This window comes from Vulpes lagopus, chromosome 3 (genome assembly GCF_018345385.1).
Source record: "Vulpes lagopus strain Blue_001 chromosome 3, ASM1834538v1, whole genome shotgun sequence".
In the NCBI taxonomy this organism is placed as follows: domain Eukaryota; kingdom Metazoa; phylum Chordata; class Mammalia; order Carnivora; family Canidae; genus Vulpes; species Vulpes lagopus.
Genome location: NC_054826.1, coordinates 106,746,018 through 106,765,080, shown reverse-complemented (window position 1 = coordinate 106,765,080; position 19,063 = coordinate 106,746,018). Strand labels below are relative to the sequence as shown.

General features: G+C 48.6%; 1 protein-coding gene across 8 annotated transcripts in view; it reads left to right on the top strand.

Annotated features, from left to right (window-relative positions):
• C3H16orf54 (chromosome 3 C16orf54 homolog) overlaps nucleotides 1-17,282 on the top strand; it is a 40,675-nt gene extending 23,393 nt beyond the window's left edge. For 2 of the 8 annotated variants that reach the window (XM_041750198.1, XM_041750199.1), the window contains exons 2-3: nucleotides 3,391-3,624; nucleotides 15,541-17,282. In XM_041750198.1, the coding sequence (XP_041606132.1) occupies nucleotides 15,541-16,215 (675 nt within the window). In that variant the 5' untranslated portion in view covers nucleotides 3,391-3,624 and the 3' untranslated portion in view covers nucleotides 16,216-17,282. The other 6 variants (XM_041750200.1, XM_041750202.1, XM_041750201.1 and 3 more) reach the window with 6 other exon arrangements.
• Nucleotides 17,283-19,063: the final 1,781 nt, after the last annotated feature.

Sequence of the window (19,063 nt, the reverse complement as noted above, 5' to 3'; positions counted from 1 at the left end):
TCCAGGATCATGCCCTGGACCGAAGGCAGGCGCTAAACCACTGAGCTACCCAGGGATCCCCTATTTATTTATTTTTACCCCTCGTTTTAGTTGTAAACCTAAATTGTATATTCCTAGCATTCCATACATACACTTCATCTTGTTCTTTCTTCCCCCCGCCCCCCGACTCAATAGGAGTCAGTACTCTGCAGACGAACTAAAGCCCCAGAGCCACCACCACCATCATCCCACCCGCCTGAGGGCAGGGCTCACAGATTTTAGTACTTCCCAACTCTGGCACTGTCACATCAAGGTTATGAGATGTCATATATCTCCTCTAGCATCATCACCTTTTCATGTCCACTTGGCTAATGAAAGAATAAGGGCAAAAGGGTCAACTAAGCAGAGAACAGTGATACGAAGGCCAAGATAGCTTGAACTGAACATCATTAAAAGCACTTAGTGAGCTTGCTGGAAAAATGGGAATGAAGTGTCCTGCTGGGAAGGGCTCGCACCCTGGTGAGGGGCAAACCTGATCAACTGGTCTTCAGAGTGTAGTGAATGAGCAAAGCCAGAGGGCTAGGGATTCAGTCAAACACAGGGGAGGGAACCAGGGTCCCGGCTGTGGCCACGAAGTGTGGTCACAGATGCCAGAATTGCACAGTGAAGAGAGAAGCAGGCTGAGGTCTGGCTCTGCCACCTTCCTTGGGCAAATTACTTAACGTCTCTGAATCTCAGTTTCTTCATTAGAGAAGAAAGGATAAGATCCACCCCAAGGGTTATTTTAGAGGATTAAATGAAACATAAAAATGTGCTTAGTCAGGGGCACCTGGCTGGCTCAGTCAGTAGAGCATCTCCCGGGCATGATTCAAGTCCCCCGTTGGGTATAGAGATTACTTTATAAAAGAAAATCAATGTTCTTAGTAAATTGCTTGACACATAGAAGGCGCACGGGCCAGGAGCAGTAGCATTGGAGGAGTGCAGACTTTGAAACAAAGTAGGAAAATCAGTGCAGGGGACAAAGTGGGACACATCATCCTTCACTGGGAAGAAAATGTCTGGGCATACAGGGCTCACAGAAACTATAGGAAGCCTGTAAGAATCCTCAGACAAAAAAAAAAAAAAAGGAATCCTCAGGCAAGCTATGAACAGACCCAAGAGTGAAAGCATGGTGTCCATGATTGCTAATCTATCCTTGGAGAAGGAGCCAAAGGGGCCAACACCCTCTCAGAGGCTGAGAATGAACAAGGAGGAGAGCTAGGGCTCCTGCCTGAAGGCATCAGCTTTCTGCACAAGAGAGAAAGCAGGTCCACTGATGACAAGAGTTGAGATTGGGCAAAGTTCGCTAGGGAAGCTGTGAAACATCTGGAAGAGCTTTGTAGGGAAGGGAAAGAAAGAGCATTGCCCAGATCCACATTGACAGCGTGACTGAGGGACCAGGTGGAGTTAGGGGCGTAAATGGGGTGAGTTTGTGTGATTTTCTCCAACCCGGCTCACTAACCTGGTAGTAGGATAATAGGCAAAAGGTTGTATTGGTCCAAGGTAGAAGCTTTATGAGGAAGGTGTGGCTGAGGACAAGGCTAGCAAGTGGCAGAGAGAGGTTGGTTGGAGCAATACACCATAAAGTCAGGGTTATAGAGGAAGTGCAGTAAGATCAGGGAGGGACTCCAGGATGTGGGCTCCAGGAAAAGAAATATCAATAGGATGCACCAGGAGGTGGAGTGGGAGAGAGGGGAGGCTCAGAGTCTGGGGAATCTGGTGGTCAGTGTAGAGCAATCTTGAGTGGTAATGAGATTGAAGGGGAGATCTTTTATGGTCTTTTTTTTTTTTCAAGATTGTATTTATTTATTCATGAGAGACACACTGAGAGAGGCAGAGACATAGAAGGAGAAGCAGGCTCCTCACAAGGAGCCTGATGCAGGACTCAATCCCAGGACCCCTGATCGCACCGTGAGCTGAAGGCAGGTGCTCAAACGCTAAGCCACCGAGGCGCCCCCTTTATGGTCTTTCAGAGATGAGAAGCAATGCTATATCAAGACAGAAGAGGACAGAAGTTTTGAATGCCTACTTTATGAGGTGCTTTATATAAACTATCTACTATTACTCCTTATAGCCCTTCAAGTTGGGAATTCGTGAAAAATGGGAATCAAATATTGGAATCTCAGATTTAATCCCAAGACTGACTGGTTCCAAAACCCAGATTCTTTCCACCGCTGCAAATATCCCCAAAGAGGTGGCACTTGGGACCTTTTAATTCATTATCATTTTAAAAAAATTATTTATTCATGAGAGACACAGAGAGAGGCAGAGACAGGCAGAGGAAGAGGCAGGCTCCTCATGGGGAGCCCAATGTGGGGCTCGATCCTGGGACTCCGGGATCATGCCCTGAACCAAAAGCAGATGCTCAACCACTGAGCTACCCAGGCATCCTGATTCTTTTTTTTTTTTCTTTTTTGTTGGAGTTCAATTTGCCAACATATAGCATAACACCCAGTGCTCATCCCATCAAGTGCCCCCATCAGTGCCCATCACCCAGTCACCCCCACCCCCCGCCCACCTCCAGGCATCCTGATTCTTATCATTTTTTTTAAGTTTATTTATTTCGCTAATCTCTACACCCAACACAGGGCTTGAACTTATGACCCTGAGATCAAGAGTTGCATGCTACTCTGACTGAGCCAGTTGGGCCCCCCCATTCTTATCATTTTTCACAGTTCTCAAGGTTGGAATCTCTGACTAGGGATCCTGAGCAGCCACTAGGTACAATTGGCAGGCCCTGAGCAGTGATGAAACCTTCCTGAGTTCAGCCCTGTCTTTATTCCCTGTTGGCAGCAAGATAGCCCCTGGTGAGGGTTGGGACTCTCAGTGGGATAGGGCCCCACTGCAGAGTGCATGAGGGTGAAGGGAAGAGCAACAGGAATAGCTGTACTCTTTTGTTTAAGCTCTGGCTATATTTCCTATGATTGACCTCCTGAGGAAGTCATTCATTCAGCAGGAGGAGAAGGTTGGAGATGGTCAGATCTGGGCTCGGATTCAGCTCCAGCACTTGAGTTGTGTGACTTTGGGTGCCATTGCCCAACTTTCTCAGTTGGCCCAGAATTAAAGAGTTTTCTGAGATGTGGAACTTCCAGTGCTAAAACCAGATTGGTCCTGAGGCGCCTGGTTGGCTCAATCAGTAGAACATGTAACTCCTGATTTTGGAGTCGTGAGTTCAAGCCCACATGAAGCATAGAGCTTACAGTAAGTACATACATACATACACACAGAAAACTGGGATGATCCAGACAAAATTGGGATGGTTGGTCACCCCAGATGGGCTACTCAACACTTCTAAGCCTCAGTTTCCAAGTACATTACAGCTACCTGCTATCTGCTTTTCTGCTCCTCACCACCTGAGGTTGTGCTTTTCAGAGAACATAAAAGCAAGGAATGTGGTTTAATTCCATTTGGTTAGAAGAAGCTCAAGTTTGCCTGCCTGCTCCTTCATCTGCTGAAGCTGAACTTCTGAAGGACAAATCAACTTTCACTGACATGCTGCTTGGAGTCTTCAGCTGTTGCTCATGTTGTGACCTGGACCCAAAGTCATGAGCCTCCCTAGTTGAACCACCTCCCCTACTGTTCCTGGCCCCTACGTCTTGCTGTCAGGTAAGCATGGCAAGATCCAAGCACACATGCTCAGCAAACAGTGGTATGACAGTGGCTGGGCACAGGTGGATGAGGGCACCTTGAAACATAAAACCCAGAACTCTGGTCACAGTATCATTGCATACGGAGGGATCTTTAGGCTTCAGCCAGGATGAGTGGCATGAGCACAACAGGAAGAGAACAAAGTCTTTCTGAAGGCTCATCTTCCCTGGTGCCTGCTGTCAATTCTGTTCTTGCCAGAGACTGGTGACCACCACATGTTGCCCAGGAGCCAGGTGCATAGGGAACTCAGCAATGTGCAGGAAGGCAGTGGAGCTATCGTAACCATAGGAGGGTGGGTTCTGAGCAGAAAGTAAGGAGAAGTGGATGAACTCAACAGTCATAAATGTGACCATCCACAGTTCCTCAAAAAGATAAACAGAGTCACCATATGATTGAGAAGTTCTACTTCTAGGTACAGACCAAAGAGAAACTGAAAACATTATGTGCACAGAAAAGCCTGTGCTGGAACATTCCATAGCATAGTCCTTTGTGATAACAAAGAAGTAGAAACAACTCACGTGGCCCCTCAACTGATGAATGGATAAAAACAATGTAAAATATCCATACACTAAAATATTCAGCTATAAAAAAAGAATGAAGTACTGATTCATGCTACAGCATGGATGAACCTTGAAAACACTATGCTAAGTGAATGATGCCAGATACAAGAGGCCACATGTTATATGATTGCATTTATGTGAGATGTCCAGAATAGGCAAATGCATAGACATAGCAAAGATAGTTTTTGCCAGGGTCTGGGGGAGGAAGGAACAGGGAGTGACTGCTAATGAGTACAGGGTTTCTTTCCGGGATGATGAGATTGTTCTGAAATTAGATAGTAGTGACAGTTGCACAGTCTTATGAATATAGTAAAACTCACTACATCTTATTGAGTGAGCTTCATAGCATGTGAAGTGTAGCTCAAGAGAAATAATAATAAAGTTTGGCCACTCAGTCCTGTTACCTGTAGAGAGTGCAGCAGTGGAGTGATGCCTTCAGGATCCCGTTGATACCCCTTTGGCATTGGGATGGGGTGTTAGAGGAGGAATGGATTTGGATGGATGAGTCTTCTGCACCCAGAATACAAGCAGATCCTCCAGTTGGATCACCAGTGGCTAACTGCCCGTGGAGGTAGTAAACCTTTGTGATGAATGGGGCCCTGACTGCCAGGTATGTGGTGGAGGACCTAAAGCTTAATGTTTCTCTGAGACCACCCATCTCCATCAGAATCAAGCTAAGAGAGATGCCTGGGTGGCTCAGTGGTTGAGTGTCTGCCTTCAGCTCAGGGTGTGATCCCGGGTCCGGGGATCGAGTCCCACATCGGGCTTCCTGTAGGGAGCCTGCTTCTCCCTCTGCCTGTGTCTCTCCCTCTTTGTGTGTGTGTGTCTTTCATGAATAAATAAATAAAATCTTTTAAAAAAGAAAAAAGAAGCAGGCTAAGAACCTAAATATGAGCAGGCTCATTAAGTGTAGGAATTGGGAAGGGATACAGTAGCACATTGGGCCCTCCTTTCTCCTGGGAACATCTGGTGTGCAGCCATGTGTCACAGGGTGCAGGGCCAGGTGCTGGCCACTGAAAGAACTGTACGGTATAGAGGTGGCCAGATCGGACAAGTGGGATCCAAGTGGAAGTGAAGGAGGCACCTGGCAAGTCAGATAGCAAGTCCTTTAGGCAGAAAGTGAGCAGAACGCCAAGGAGTAACTCACCTACCCCCCAAATTTCCTTCCTTACATTTTCGCGGGGCCTGGCATCCTCTGGACCTTCTGACTAGAGAGGACATAGCCCCAGATGGTGGCCTCCCGTTTGCTGGCAGGTTTCATCAGAGAGGCTGCACTGCTAGAAAAGTCGGCTTCTTCTGCCTCCTCAGTCCGCCCTTCCCCAAATAAATTAGGTGGTTTTATCCAGGGAGCTTTCCCATGTGCTCCACACCCAAGCAGGAGCACATAATTGACATATGCTGAGACCCGCAGGAACTTGGGCCATGTGGGTTGCTAGTGCTAAAGACCCTGGTCCTGGAATTGCTTGGCTGCTTGGCTGTCTTTCTCCCACCCACCCCCACCCCCCCGCCCCGTAACCTCCACAAGTTCAGGGACCGTGTCTGATTGTCCACTCTTAGATCCCCATGCCTGGCACATAGTAGATTCAAAAATAAATATTGTTTGCATTTGTGCTTTTACTGGTAGCCAAAATGTTCCCAACCAGTTTAGGGTTGGCAGGTTGTGCTTTTCCTGGGCAAGTGAGGAGTCCTTTAGGAGGGCCTCCATACCCGAAAGTAGCCAGGCTCCCCAAAACATAATCATAGCTGCCCCTCCACTCCTGGCTGCAGTTCCACTCAGCTCATCAGCAAGGATTCTGACACACCCAGGCACACATGCACACAAGCACACGCATGCATACATATGTGGGAGCACACCCATCCTCACACACACTCAGATTCACATTGGCTTCTCTTCCCCCAAATTAGGTATCCAGTTACACTTCCTTTTTTTTTTAATATTTTATTTATTTATTCATGAGACACCGAGAGAGAGAGAGAGAGAGAGAGAGAGAGAGAGAGGCGGAGACACAGGCAGAGGGAGAAGCAGGCTTCATGAAGGGAGTCCAATGCGGGACTCGATCCCGGGACTCCAGGATCACACCCTGGGCCGAAGGCAGGCGCTCAACCGCTGAGCCACCCAGGGATCCCCTCCAGTTACACTTCCAATATGAAGTATCTGCTAGTGAAGGTGCTTGGCTGCCTCTTTTGGAAATCCAAGCTAACCCATCTTAGATGGTTCCTGATCAATTTTCTTAGAATCAAAAAGAAAAAAAAAATCTTAGAATCAAGCCCAGAATGGAGTCATTCCTTATGGAGATGCTGGGTGAATAGACAAGCATCATTTACTCTTTTTTTTTTTTTAATTTTTAAAAAGTATTTTATTTATCTATTTGACACAGAGAGACCACAAGCAGGAGGAGTGGCAGGCAGAGGGAGAGGAAGAAGCAGGCTCCCTGCTGGGTATGGAGCCCCCATTAGGGGCTCAATCCCAGGACCCTGAGATCATGACCTGAGCCAAAGGCAGACACTTAACCGACTGAGCCACCCAGGTGCCCCAAGTGTCATTTACTCTTGGAAGCCTTCCCTGCACACCTTTCTACCCACCACAGAGAGAGCTCCAGCTCTGTCTTTGGAGAAATCATGGAAGCCTTCCCAAAGTTACGAGGCTTTAGCTGAGCCTTGGCAGACAAGTAAAAGCCAGGTAGAGAGATGTTCCAATCTCAAGGAGAAAGGGACTCTGTTTACCCGGCACCCAGTAAAGGGCCATTATCACTGGACGTTTTGTAGATACATGATAAATACATACTGGAGAAAGGCAGACAGTAGACTCAGGGGCTGTAAGTTTGTGTGAGTGTGAGGTTGTAGCACAAATGAAGTTGAAGCTAGAGAGGTGGGTTTGGAGCCAAACCATGAAGGGCTGTGCACTAAGCCAGAGAATTTCCATCTGATCTAGCTGGTAGCAGTAAGCTCTCAAAGATTTCGAAGCAGGAAGGTGATAAGATCAGAACTGTCTTTTTGGGGTGCTTGGGTGGCTCAGTCAGTTAAGCATCTGCTTGGGGCTCAGGTCATGATCTCGGGATCCTGAGATCAGGCTTCTTATCTGAGCCACACATAGTGCTCCCTGATCAGCAGGAAAACAGCTTCTTCCTCTGCTCCTTCCACTGCTCATGCTTTCTATTTCTCACTCTCTCTCAAATAAATAAAATCTTTTAAAAAAGAAAAAAGGAGCTGTCTTTTTAAAAGATTAGCCTGGAGTGGATCCCTGGGTGGCTCAGCGGTTTCGCGCCTGCCTTTGGCCCAGGGCATGATCCTGGAGTCCCAGGTTCAAGTCCCACGTTGGGCTCCCGGCATGGAGCCTGCTTCTCCCTCTCCCTGTGTCTCTGCCTCTCTCTCTCTCTCTCTCTCTCTCTCTCTCTCTCTCTATGTCTATCATAAATGAATAAATAGATCTTTAAAAACAAATAAATCTTTTTAAAAAATTAGCCTGGAAAAGATTAGAATGGGGGAGAAATTGAGTGAGGGAAACCGCATCAGAAGGCTGTTGAGACAGGACACGAAGGTGTGGCTATGGGGGTGGAGAGGGTCATCACATTCGCAAAGTATTTTACATATAAAATCACCTGGACAGGCTGACGTGGAAGGAAATGAGGAAGAGGAAAGATTCCAGGATAGTACACCTTCCTAGCTCAGCACACTGGGCTGATTGCACAATCCCATTAGCTCAGATTGACATAAAGGAGAATAAACATAGAGGGAGAGATGGTAGGTTTTAAAACCTTTTTATTATGAAATATTACACAACTATAGAAAAGTAAAAAAAAAAAAAGAGGAAATGTGTTGTGCAATAATAATGAGGCCATTTTTTAAAAAAAGATTTTATTTATTTATTCATGAGAGACACACAGAGAGAGAGAGGCAGAGACACAGGCAGAGGGAGAAGCAGGCTCCATGCAGGGAGCACAACGTGGGACTTGATCCCGGGTTTCCAGGATCACGCCCTGGGCTGAAGGTGGCACCAAACCGCTGGGCCACCGGGACTGCCCAATGAGACCATTTTTTAAAATTTATTAGTTACCTGTGAAATCTAGTTCTGTTCTAGAACATAGTTGACAGGTGTAAGATTATATAAATGAACATTTTTGGTCTCGAGTCACAGAAATGCCACCCAAACTATTAAACACAAAGGGAAATGTATTATAAGGACACCAGAACCCAAGTACAGGAGTGAAGCTGGGCATCAGGAAGGAACTAGAGGGCACCTGGGTGGCTCAGTGGTTGAATGTCTGTCTTTGGCTCAGGGCATGATCCCGGGGTCCTGGGATCGAGTCCTGCATTGGGCTCCCCTCAGGAAGCCTGCTTCTCCTTTTGCCTGTGTCTCTACCTCTCTCTTTGTGTGTCTCATGAATAAATAGATAAAACCTTAAAAAAAAAAAAAAAGGAATTAGAACCAGGTCTCTCCAGTGCTCCTCTCTGCTGGCTGGTTCTTCCATTTCTCTGGCCCATGTGATGGAGAGGGGTCAGTGAGAGTTCCTAATTTTTATATCTAACAGATTCAGTCATCCAGACAGTCATTCAATTTCAGCTCCAAAGTCCCAAGGGAGAGAACTCATTGGTCCCACACGTGTGGCATGTTAACCTAGTAACTTGTGGCTAGGTGCAAGGTGACATGCAGAAAAGATGATTCTTCAAATGGTGGCACTAGTCAAAGAATCCAACAAGTGTGCACTACAGGGCAGAAGCTGTCAGGCTCCCCCAAGGATGCAGACTAGAGCAGTGGTTCTCAACCTTGGCTGTATATTGGAATCACCCAGAAAACCGTAAGCCTGCTGCCTGGGTCCCACCTCTCGGGAGATTGTGATTGTCTTGGTCTGGGGTGTGGCTACAACATCAACCTTTTAAAAAAAGCTTCCCAGGTGCTTTTTTTTTTTTTTTAAGATTTTATTTATTTATTCATGAGAGACACAGAAAGAGAGAGAGAGAGAGGCAGAGACACAGGCAGAGGGAGAAGCAGGCTCCCTATAGGGAGCCCGATGCGGGACTTGATGCCAGGACTCCAGAATCACGCCCTGGGCCAAAGGCAGGGCCACCCAGGTGTCCCCCAGGAGCTTCTGATGTACAGCCAGGGTTGTGAACTTGTGCCTAGTGCCATGTCCCTCCAGGTCACCCGGGTAACCTGCTAAGATGCAGCTTCTGATTCACAGAGGCTGGGCAGAGCCTGAGATCTACACTCCCAGGTGATGCTGTCCTGGCTGGTCCTCCACCTGCCCTGGGCAGTGAGGTTCTGGGACAGCACCGTCCAGTAGAAGTCTCTGTGGTGGCCAGATGTTCTGTAGCCACACTGCCCTGTGCAGCAGCCATGACTAGCTACGTGTGTCTGTTGAACACCTATAATGTAATTAGTGAGACTGAAGGACTGATTTTATTTTATTTGAATTAATTTGAATTGGAAGAACTGCATGTGGCTAATGACTACTGTATTAGACAGACAGGTTTAGTGTATCTCAGCCACGGAGGGGGAGGGCAGATCTGAATGGCTGTGGCGTTTCTTAACCAACCTCGGTGCTGCTGTTGCTACTGTTTTTCTCCTCACCCTCCCCAATTTAGGCCCTAAAACAGTGGAATAGGATGAGGGGAGGGACCTAGAGACAAAGAGTGAGCACTGGAGAAGGCCCCACAGATGATTCTGAGGCACAGTCCTTACTCATCCTGGGAGAGCAATGCCATAGGGTGTTCCAGTATACACTTTGGTGTTACAAACCTCGCTGAATGTAGTGACCTAAGGCAGTGTCTTGATGATATATATATATATATTTATAAATCTATTTTAAACAAGGCTCAGTGGGGATAGCTCATCTCTGCTGCGCTTGGGGTGGCTGAAAGGCTGGGTGAGAATCATGGAAGAATAGCTCAGTTACAGGTGGGTAGCTGATGCTGGCTGTCATTTGGGACTGCCCCTTGGACTTTGACCAGATCACCTACATGTATCTTGGACCTCCTCACACATGGTGACTGGGTTCCAAGAGGGAGCATTGAGATGATTGAAAAATAGATAGATAGATAGATAGATAGATAGATAGATAGATAGATAGATAGATAGGGATCCCTGGGTGGCTCAGTGGTTTAGCGCCTGCCTTCTGCCCAGGGCATGATCCTGGAGTCCTGGGATCAAGTCCCACATCAGGTTCCCTGCATGGAGCCTGCTTCTCCCTCTGCCTGTGTCTCTGCCTCTCTCTCTCTCTCTCTCTCTCTCTCTCTCTCATGAATAAATAAATAAAATCTTAAAAAAAAAAGACATAGATAGATGATAGATGGATGGATGATATATAGGTAGATACCCCAAGCCAGGTGGGAGCTCTGTCCCTTCTTTAAATGTTTTTCTTTTTATTTAAGATTTTTAAAAAGTAATCCCTATACCCAGCATGGGACTCGAACCCACAACCCCAAGGTCAAGCGTCACATGCTCTGTAGACTGAGCCAGTCAGGCACCCCTGTCCCTTTTTTTTTTTTTAAGACTTATTTATTTTAGAGTTGGGGGAAGGGCAGAGGGAGAGACTTTCAGGTGGACTCCCCACTAAGTATGGAGCCGGAAGCTGGGCTCAATCCCCCAACCCACCAGATCACAACCTGAGCCAAAACCAAGAGTCTGATGCTCGATCACTTAATCGAGTGAGCCACCTAGGTTTCCCCTGTCCCTTTTTTTAAACCCAGGCTTGGTGGCCATGCTATCACTTCTACTCTAGTCCATTCATTAGAAGTCAGCCACTAAGGCCAGCCTACGTTCAAGAGATGGGGGACTAGACACAACCTCATGAGAGAAGGAATGTCAAGGAACTTGCAGACATGTTTTAAAACCACCACACACACCTAGGCGGTAAGAGCACCGAGGACAGAATGCTGCCCATGGGTGCCCACAAGCCAGCCGGCTAGTCTATGATTCTCTCACTGGTTCCAAGTAGAATCAGGCTCCTCCCAGAGCACCTAGCCTCAGGAGCACCCCATCAGCCCAGAAGACACCTCCCCCAGGGTTGTTTCATAGACTTCTGACCCAGAGACTCCTCTATTGCATACACTCCTTGAGTAACTTCCTGATTCCTGTTTTCAGAAATTCTTGAGCAGTGGAGTGGGAGGAACCCGAGTGTCAGGATATCTGGGTTCTGATCCCTGTGCTGCAGAAGATTGTAAAAAAAAAAAAAAAAAGCAAGCTAGGGTGCCTGGCTGGCTCAGTCAGTGGGCGTGTAACTCCTGATCTTAGGGTTGTCAGTTTCAGCCCCCTGTTGGGTGTAGAGATTTACTGTAAAAATAAAATCTTAAAAAAAAAAAAAAAAAGAATGCAGACTTATTTGGGAGTGAGGAAATTACAAGCAAAAGTTTTTCTTGTAGTGAAATACATACAACATAAATTTTACCATTTTAATGATTTTTAAGTGTATAGGTCAACAGCATTAAGTATATATTCACTGTTGTGCAACCATCCTCACCATCCATCTTGAGAACTTTTTTATCTGGTCAAAGTGAAATTCTATACTCATTAAGCAACTCCCCATCCCATTTTCCCCCCAGGCCCTGGCCACCACACTACTTTCTTGGTCTCCGTGACTCTGACTGCCCTGGGGACCTCGAATGGGTAGAATCCTACAGTATTTGTCCTTTTGTGACTGGCCTAATTCACTTAGCATAGCATTCTTTTTTCTTTTTTAAGATTTTATTTATTTATTCATAGAGATGCAGAGAATGAGAGAGAGAGAGGCAGAGACACAGGCAGAGGGAGAAGCAGGCTCCATGCAGAGAGCCCGATGTGAGACTCGATCCCTGGACTCCAGGATCATGCCCTGGGCTGCAGGCGGCGCCAAACTGCTGCGCCACCGGGGCTGCCCTTAGCATAGCATTCTTAAGGTTCATCCCTGTTGTAGCACGTGTCAGACTGCCTCTCCTTTTTAGGGCTGAATAATATTCCACTGTATATATACATATGTGTGTGTGTGTGTGTGTGTGTGTGTGTGTGTGTGTGTGAATAACATTCTGTTTATCCATTCATCTATTGATGGACATTTGAGTTTTTTCCACCTTTTTGGCTGTTGTTAATAACACTGGTAGCAAACACTGGTGTGCAAATACCTGTTTGAGTCTGCTTTCAGTTCTGTATATACATGAAAGTACAATTTCACAAAATAAATCTATTTTTAATTTTTTAAGGAAACATAAAAATGTTAAGCTTTTTTTTTTTTAAGTGATAGGTGGCAGTTAAGAATTAAAACATGCAGGGGGGCGCCTGGGTGGCTCAGCTGGTTAAGCATCTTTTTTTTTTTTTTTAATTTTTATTTATTTAATCATGAGAGACACAGAGACAGAGGCAGAGACACAGGCAGAGGGAGAAGCAGGCCCCATGCAGGGAGCCCGATGTGGGACTCGATCCCGGTGGGATCACACCCTGAGCTAAAGGCAGACACTTAAGCTCTGAGCCACCCAGGCGACCCCTATCTTCCTGGTTTTAATGATGTTTACTCTTCTAGTGTTTTTTTTTTTTTTTAAGATTTTATTTATTTATCCATGAGAGACAGAGAAAGAGAGAGAGAGAGAGAGAGAGAGAGGCAGAGGCACAGGCAGAGGGAGAAGCAGGCTCTATGAAGGGACCCCGATGTGGGACTCGATCCCGGGACTCCAGAATCACACCCTGGGCTGAAGGCAGGCGCCAAACCGCTGAGCCACCCAGGGATTCCCTAGTGTTTTATTTTTTTAAGGAAAGACTAAAACAAAACATTACATATATTTCAAATTTATTTATTTAGATTTTTAAAAGCTTATTGTTGTAAATACATGTAACAAAATGTATTATCTTAGCCTGTTTTTCAAATTTTATTTTATTTATTATTTATTTATTTATTTTTAATGATTTTATTTATTTACTTGGGAGAGAGAGAACACAAGCACGGTGAAGAGCAAAGGAAGAAACAGACTCCCCGCTGGGCAGGGAGCCCGATGTGGGACTTAATCCTTGGACACCTGGGATCATGACCTGAGCTGAAGACAGACACCTAACCGACTGAGCTACCCAAGTGTCCCAATCTCTTTAATTTTTTTAAGTTTATTTTTTAGTAATGTCTATACCCAAAGTGAGGGTCAAACTCATGACCTCAAGATCTAGGGTCGCACGCCCTTCCAAGAGTCAACCATGTGCTGCAATCAACCATTTTTTAAGTGTCCAGTTCAGTGGTATCAAGTTCAGTGTTTTGTTTTGTTTTTTTTAATTTCTTTATTCATAAGAGACACAGAGAGAGGCAGAGACATAGGCAGAGGGAGAGAAGCAGGCTCCATGCAAGGAGCCCAATGTAAGTTTCCATCCCAGAACCCCAGGATCACATCCTGAGCCGAAGGTAACACTCAACCACTGAGCCACCCAGGCGTCTCTCAGTTTTGTTTTGTTTTTTTTAAGATTTTTATTCATTTATTTGGTAGAGAGAAAACAAGCACAAGCAGGGGGAGGGGCAGAGGGAGAGGGAGAAGCAGACTCCCTGCTGATCAGGGAGCCCAATGAAGGGCTCCAATCCCAGGACCCTGAGATTATGACCTTAGCTGAAGGCAGACACTTAACCGACTGAGCCACCCATGTGCTCCAATTTCAGGTTTTATTTTAAGGCTTATGATCTCATCAAATTATAATTGTATCAGATTCAAGCATGTGTCATAGGGCTAGGAGCCTCCAAACTCTATTTCTACCTACTCCTATCTCATGCCACACTTTGTGCTCCTTCTGGCCCTTTCCTCAAAACCACCAGGACAGACCAATGTGAGTCAGGCTGTCCTTGTGATCATGTTGTAAGATGCTAGCATTTCAACATATTTTTTAGCCTTTCTCAAAAGGCTTGCAAAAGAAAATATTAATCCCAAGTAAGAGTTGTGTTCTGTTCAGTTGCTTGCCAGACTAGGAACTTATATTTATGCTTCTCCCATCCTTCCCACATACATGGGTTGTGTGACCTTGGGCACGACACTGCCCTTACACGGGGCTTGCTTGTCATCTGTTGGCAAGCAAGTCAAACTAGACAATCTCCAAAGGGACCCGAGTGACCGACAACACTCCCTCATGCTGCGTTCCCAGGCTCTGTGGACCCTCACCCCAGGAGAAAGGAGCCAGGGTGGCAAATGTCCAGGGCCTTGGAGATAGACCTGAGCCTGATTCTATACCGGGCTTCTTCCCAGAGGCCTTACTCTGTTGCTACCCACACCACACCTCACCGATGTCTTCCAACCAAAATTGAGGCCAAATATTCTGAAGACAGAGAAATGTGTATTCATAAGAAGTATGGGGAAGGCTGGGTTGAGCAGGAGAGGGGAGGGTGTGGGTGGGCCAGGGCCAGAGCCACCGCCCCGGAGTAGGGAGAGCAAGGAGCCTCTGGTGCTCTGTGAACCTACCTCTTGGTCTCTGGTGGAAGGTTTTGGGGCCTGAGGCCTGGGGCCTGGCTGGGGTGAGACTGAGTTCAATACAACCACTGCCCGTTGAGCCCCACCTCTCGCCAGGAAACGCCTCCCCACCACATTGACCACATCCCCCCAGGTCGCCTAGGAAACGCTCCCCCCCCCCCCCAGGGCCAGAAGAGTTGGGGCACAGTTGCCCAGCAACAGGTGGTGCCCTTCCGCCCTCATCTGAGGCAATTGCCCGGGCGCTCAGTCACAGGGAGTGCTCCAAAGGGAGAGCCAGGAGCCCTGGGGGTGCCCCAAGGTAAGGTGAGGCAGCGGGAGGCCCCTGCAGGTGGGAAGCTGGGGGGCCCAGCAGAGCAGTCAGGCAGGGGCCGGCGCAGAGGAGGCGCCAGACACCTGGCATGACAGCCAGCGAGCATGCTGGAGCCTGTAGAGGCGAGACCAAGCCCAGGGGAGTGGTGAGGGCACAGGAGCATCCCAGGTGCTGGCCAGTGGCAGGTGGGCGCACACAGGGTGGGGGCCGGGAGGGGAGGAGGGGACAGTCTCATCTTACCACCACTTCCTCTGAGCCAGAGCCAGACCTGGGCCGCGGGGGTGGGGGTGCTAGATGGAGGAAAGAAGCCCCTGGGGCCCTCAGAGTTTTGTCTGAGGCACCCCAGGGTCTGAAAGGGAACTGGGGCTTCTGCAAGCAGGCTGGGGAGCCTGAGCAGAAGTGTCTGGCTGTAGGCCGTGGAGGGACCCTTGCTTTCCAGCCTTCTGGGTCACCTTGGCTCCTCTGTCTGCCCAGGTCTGTTTCCCGGGCCAGATGCTGCTCCCCTCAGGCCTCTGTCTTTCTCCTCGCACTTGTTTGGACACTTACTGCCTCCTGCCCCCGCTTAGGTTGTGGCGACCCTGTCTCATCTGACCCCTGTCTTTCCAGATGCCTTCAACACCAGAGCAGCCCTCTGGGCAACAGGAGGGACTCCCTGTGTCCGAACTGGTTCCGTGGCCCCCACTGCCCTGCGGGCCCTGCATCCCCATCATGCTGGCCCTGGCCTCCCTCGCCGCACTCTTCCTCCTAACCACAGCCGTGTTGGCCGAACGCCTGTTCCGTCGCTCTCTGCACTCGGACCCTGGCAACCACGCACCCACCCTGGTCTGGCGCCCTGGAGGAGAACTGTGGATCGAGCCCAGGGGTACTGCCCGAGAGCGCTCAGAGGACTGGTATGGCTCTGCAGTCCCCTTGCTCATGGACCGGCCCCCAGACCCTCCCACCCCTGGGGGCACATTGGAGGCCAGAGCCACAGCCCCACCTGTCCCTTTAGCCCCACTCACCCCTCCCGGCTCCTTGGCCCACCATACCCCACAGAGGGCCCCAGCCTGCAACACCTTCTGGGGGCCCCAGGCCTCAGAGGAAAGGCCCTACGCCCCAGGCCTGGTAAGCTGGGCTGAGCCTGAACAGAGGCCAGAGGCCAACATGCATCTGGGGAGCCCCCAGGCCCAGAGGCAGCGACTAGGAAGCCCCGATTTTGAGTGGGGCCTCCAGCCTCGGGTCACCCTGGAGCAGATCTCAGCTTTCTGGAGGCGTGAAGGTCGGACCAGTGTGGGGTTCTGAATCCCCAGGGCCTGGAGGACTGGCCTCCCAAAGACCCATACAGAAGGCCCTACCTCAGAGAAGACCCTGAAGCTCCAGCCTAGGAGCCCAAGTTGATACCTGGGTCCCCAGGGAAGAATGCCCCCCACCCATCCTCGGCCTTTTACATCTGAATTTCAACTCCCTGGATCTGGGGCTGGGCAGTTTCCTGTGGGCAGAGCTGATGCTGCAGAGGAAGCCCAGAGGTGTGTGCCTTTGGCTGCCCCAGGCTGCAGAGAATTGGAGGTGGGGCCCACTCTGGGCCAGAAGACACCAAAATCACATTGCAGATTAAGATCTCAAGGTACCAAAGAGGCAGAAAATAGCATCATCACGGGGGTTTCCGCCTTCCTTTGCTGTGCAGCTAAGATGCCGGGGTTGGCGTGCAGGGTTCCCGTGGATGCTGAGAAAAAGGCCAAGTGTGGATGCTAGCAGGAGAGGACAGGAAGTCAGCCTCTCAAAGCCACAGATTGTGCCTCCAAGGAAACACAAGACCAGGCGAAGGAGCGTCTTACTACGTCTCAACTGTGCCTTTGACCCTCAACTTGCAACAGGGAACTTCATCAGCCAAACTGGGGAGTTGCCTTCCTTGCCCAGACCCGGGACCTCGTATCAACAGAGACCAGGGGCACCCTTCCGACCTTGAGCCCTCCAGGGTGCAGGACACCAGCCAAGGAGACCTGAGTGCGATCCAATGTGGAAAGGAACCTTGTCCCAGGGCAGAGCACCAGCATCTGGTCATCTCCCTCGGACCTTGCTGGATCAATCCAGAGAGATGGATTTGCCCCAGGACACGCTTATTTATAACACTCCACCCTTGTAGAAATGGAGCCCAGGGATGTCCTTGGCCCTAAAGCCATCTGTAAGAGCTGACCTCCCCTCTGGGAGAGGAGCCAGGAGTGGGGAGAGGGGAAGTAGTTTCCATTCCATTCCTGGGGTTTGATTTCCCAAACTTCAATCATGAATGTTAGGATTTTTGCCATATCGCTTAACCATCTGTATTTTTCTTTAAGATGACTTACTATTTGCTTAATAAATTTATTTTAAAAGGAACCTTTTTTGTATCACTTCTGCAAATGGAAAACCAGTATCACTTGCCATAAATAGAAGGTCCAACATGAAAATAAATACAAGGTAAACAAAGATATTGTGTAAACTTTGTTCTTTCACTGCTGGAGGCATTCATTTACTCAAAGATCTGCTCTTTCTTTGTTAAAAGAAAAGAGAACCGGTGGATCAGTAAGTGTTAGGAAAGTGTCAGACTTCCTAGTCCCATCCTGCCATCTCTCCAACCCCCCACCCCCGCCCCCGGAAGTACAGAGACAGACTCAGAGTCCTGGGGTGGGAGGGGAGCAGCCATCCTGTGCTACTGAATGGCCAGGAACCTCCCAAGTTCACACCCGGGAAATGCTGGACACAGCTCTTCCTTCCTGCTCAGGAGGGCCTTGGAGCCCCCTGGATGCAGGAAGGAAGTGGAAGTACCAGCAGGGCATTCCTCTGAGCCAGGCCCTGCGGGTGGAGGAATCAGGCCCTCGCTCTCAACGACCTCAGCGACCTCATCGACCTCGACCTCATCGTCTCCAGTGGCAGGGGCAGGGCTGGGGGAGGGTGACAGAAGACAGGGACACAGAACTGATACAAGATAGAGATCAGGGCTCTGGTCCCATCTCTGTCACTCAGGAGCTGGAAAACCATGTTGCTTCTCATTGTCACCATCAGCTGGCAGGACTGGGTCGTGGGGACCCTGCACATGAGGGGCAAACAGTCTGCCAGGGAAACACAAAAGGCGTACAGTGTTCAGAGCTCAGAAGCCCGCATGTCAAGTGATCAGCAGAGGCAAGGCCCTGGCTCTCCAGCTGGCCTCGCCGCCCACGCACTTGGAGACTTCAGAAAAGTGATTTTTATGTTGCTAGGACTCACATTCTTTCTCTGCATGAGAAATTTGAAAGTTAACCAAGAGGGGCATCTAGGTGGCTCAGTGGTTGAGCATCTGCCTTGAGGGTAATGATCCCAGGGTCCTGGGATGAGTCCCACATCAGGCTCCCCGCAGGGATCCTGCTTCTCCCTCTGCCTGTGTCCCCGCCTCTCTCTGTGTCTTTCATGAATAAAATAAAATCTTAAAAAAAAAAAAAAAGGTTGAACAAGATGCCCTGTGGGGACTTTCTAGCTTGACCTCTTAAAGATGCTGGGAAAGGAAAGGGGTGTGCACATGCATGGACGAATGTGATGTTCCTGCCCTAGAGCCCAGCCTGCTGTCCCCAGAGTCATCTTTACACTCTCAGACCCAGACAAGGGGCCACAGGAAAGGGGAACGGATGGCTAGGTGGGTGGATTAACAGTGGCATTAGTTTTACCCTTTCCCTTTCTCTTTGTTTTAAACCTCTGCCTCTCCTTTTTAACACCCTCTGATTACTTTCTCATGCTGAGTCCTTCTTTTAATTCTTCAGGTGCTTAAAATATACTTACTGTGTGGTCTTATGCTCCATGATTCTGTTGTCTGGAGTTCTGGGGTGCTTACTTTTGTCCATGACAGATGGTTTCCTTTTAAGTTTCTAATTCAGGGCTGTGAACTCAGAGTCAGCAGGGGGACACCATGTGACTAAGTTTGATGGTGTCTTTCTAGAGAGATTCTGGTTTGCTCCTGTCAAGGATGCTTCAAGGGTATTATGAACCCTGAACCATGTTATTTGCTCATTTTATCTGGGCTTCCATGACCATCCAGATGGTGCAAACTTGGAACCCAAATCCAAGTGAGGGCAAGCCTTCCGCAATGAATTCTCAGGACTTTTCTATTGCCATCAGATCTCAGGGCGAGCTAGGCAAGGTTCTT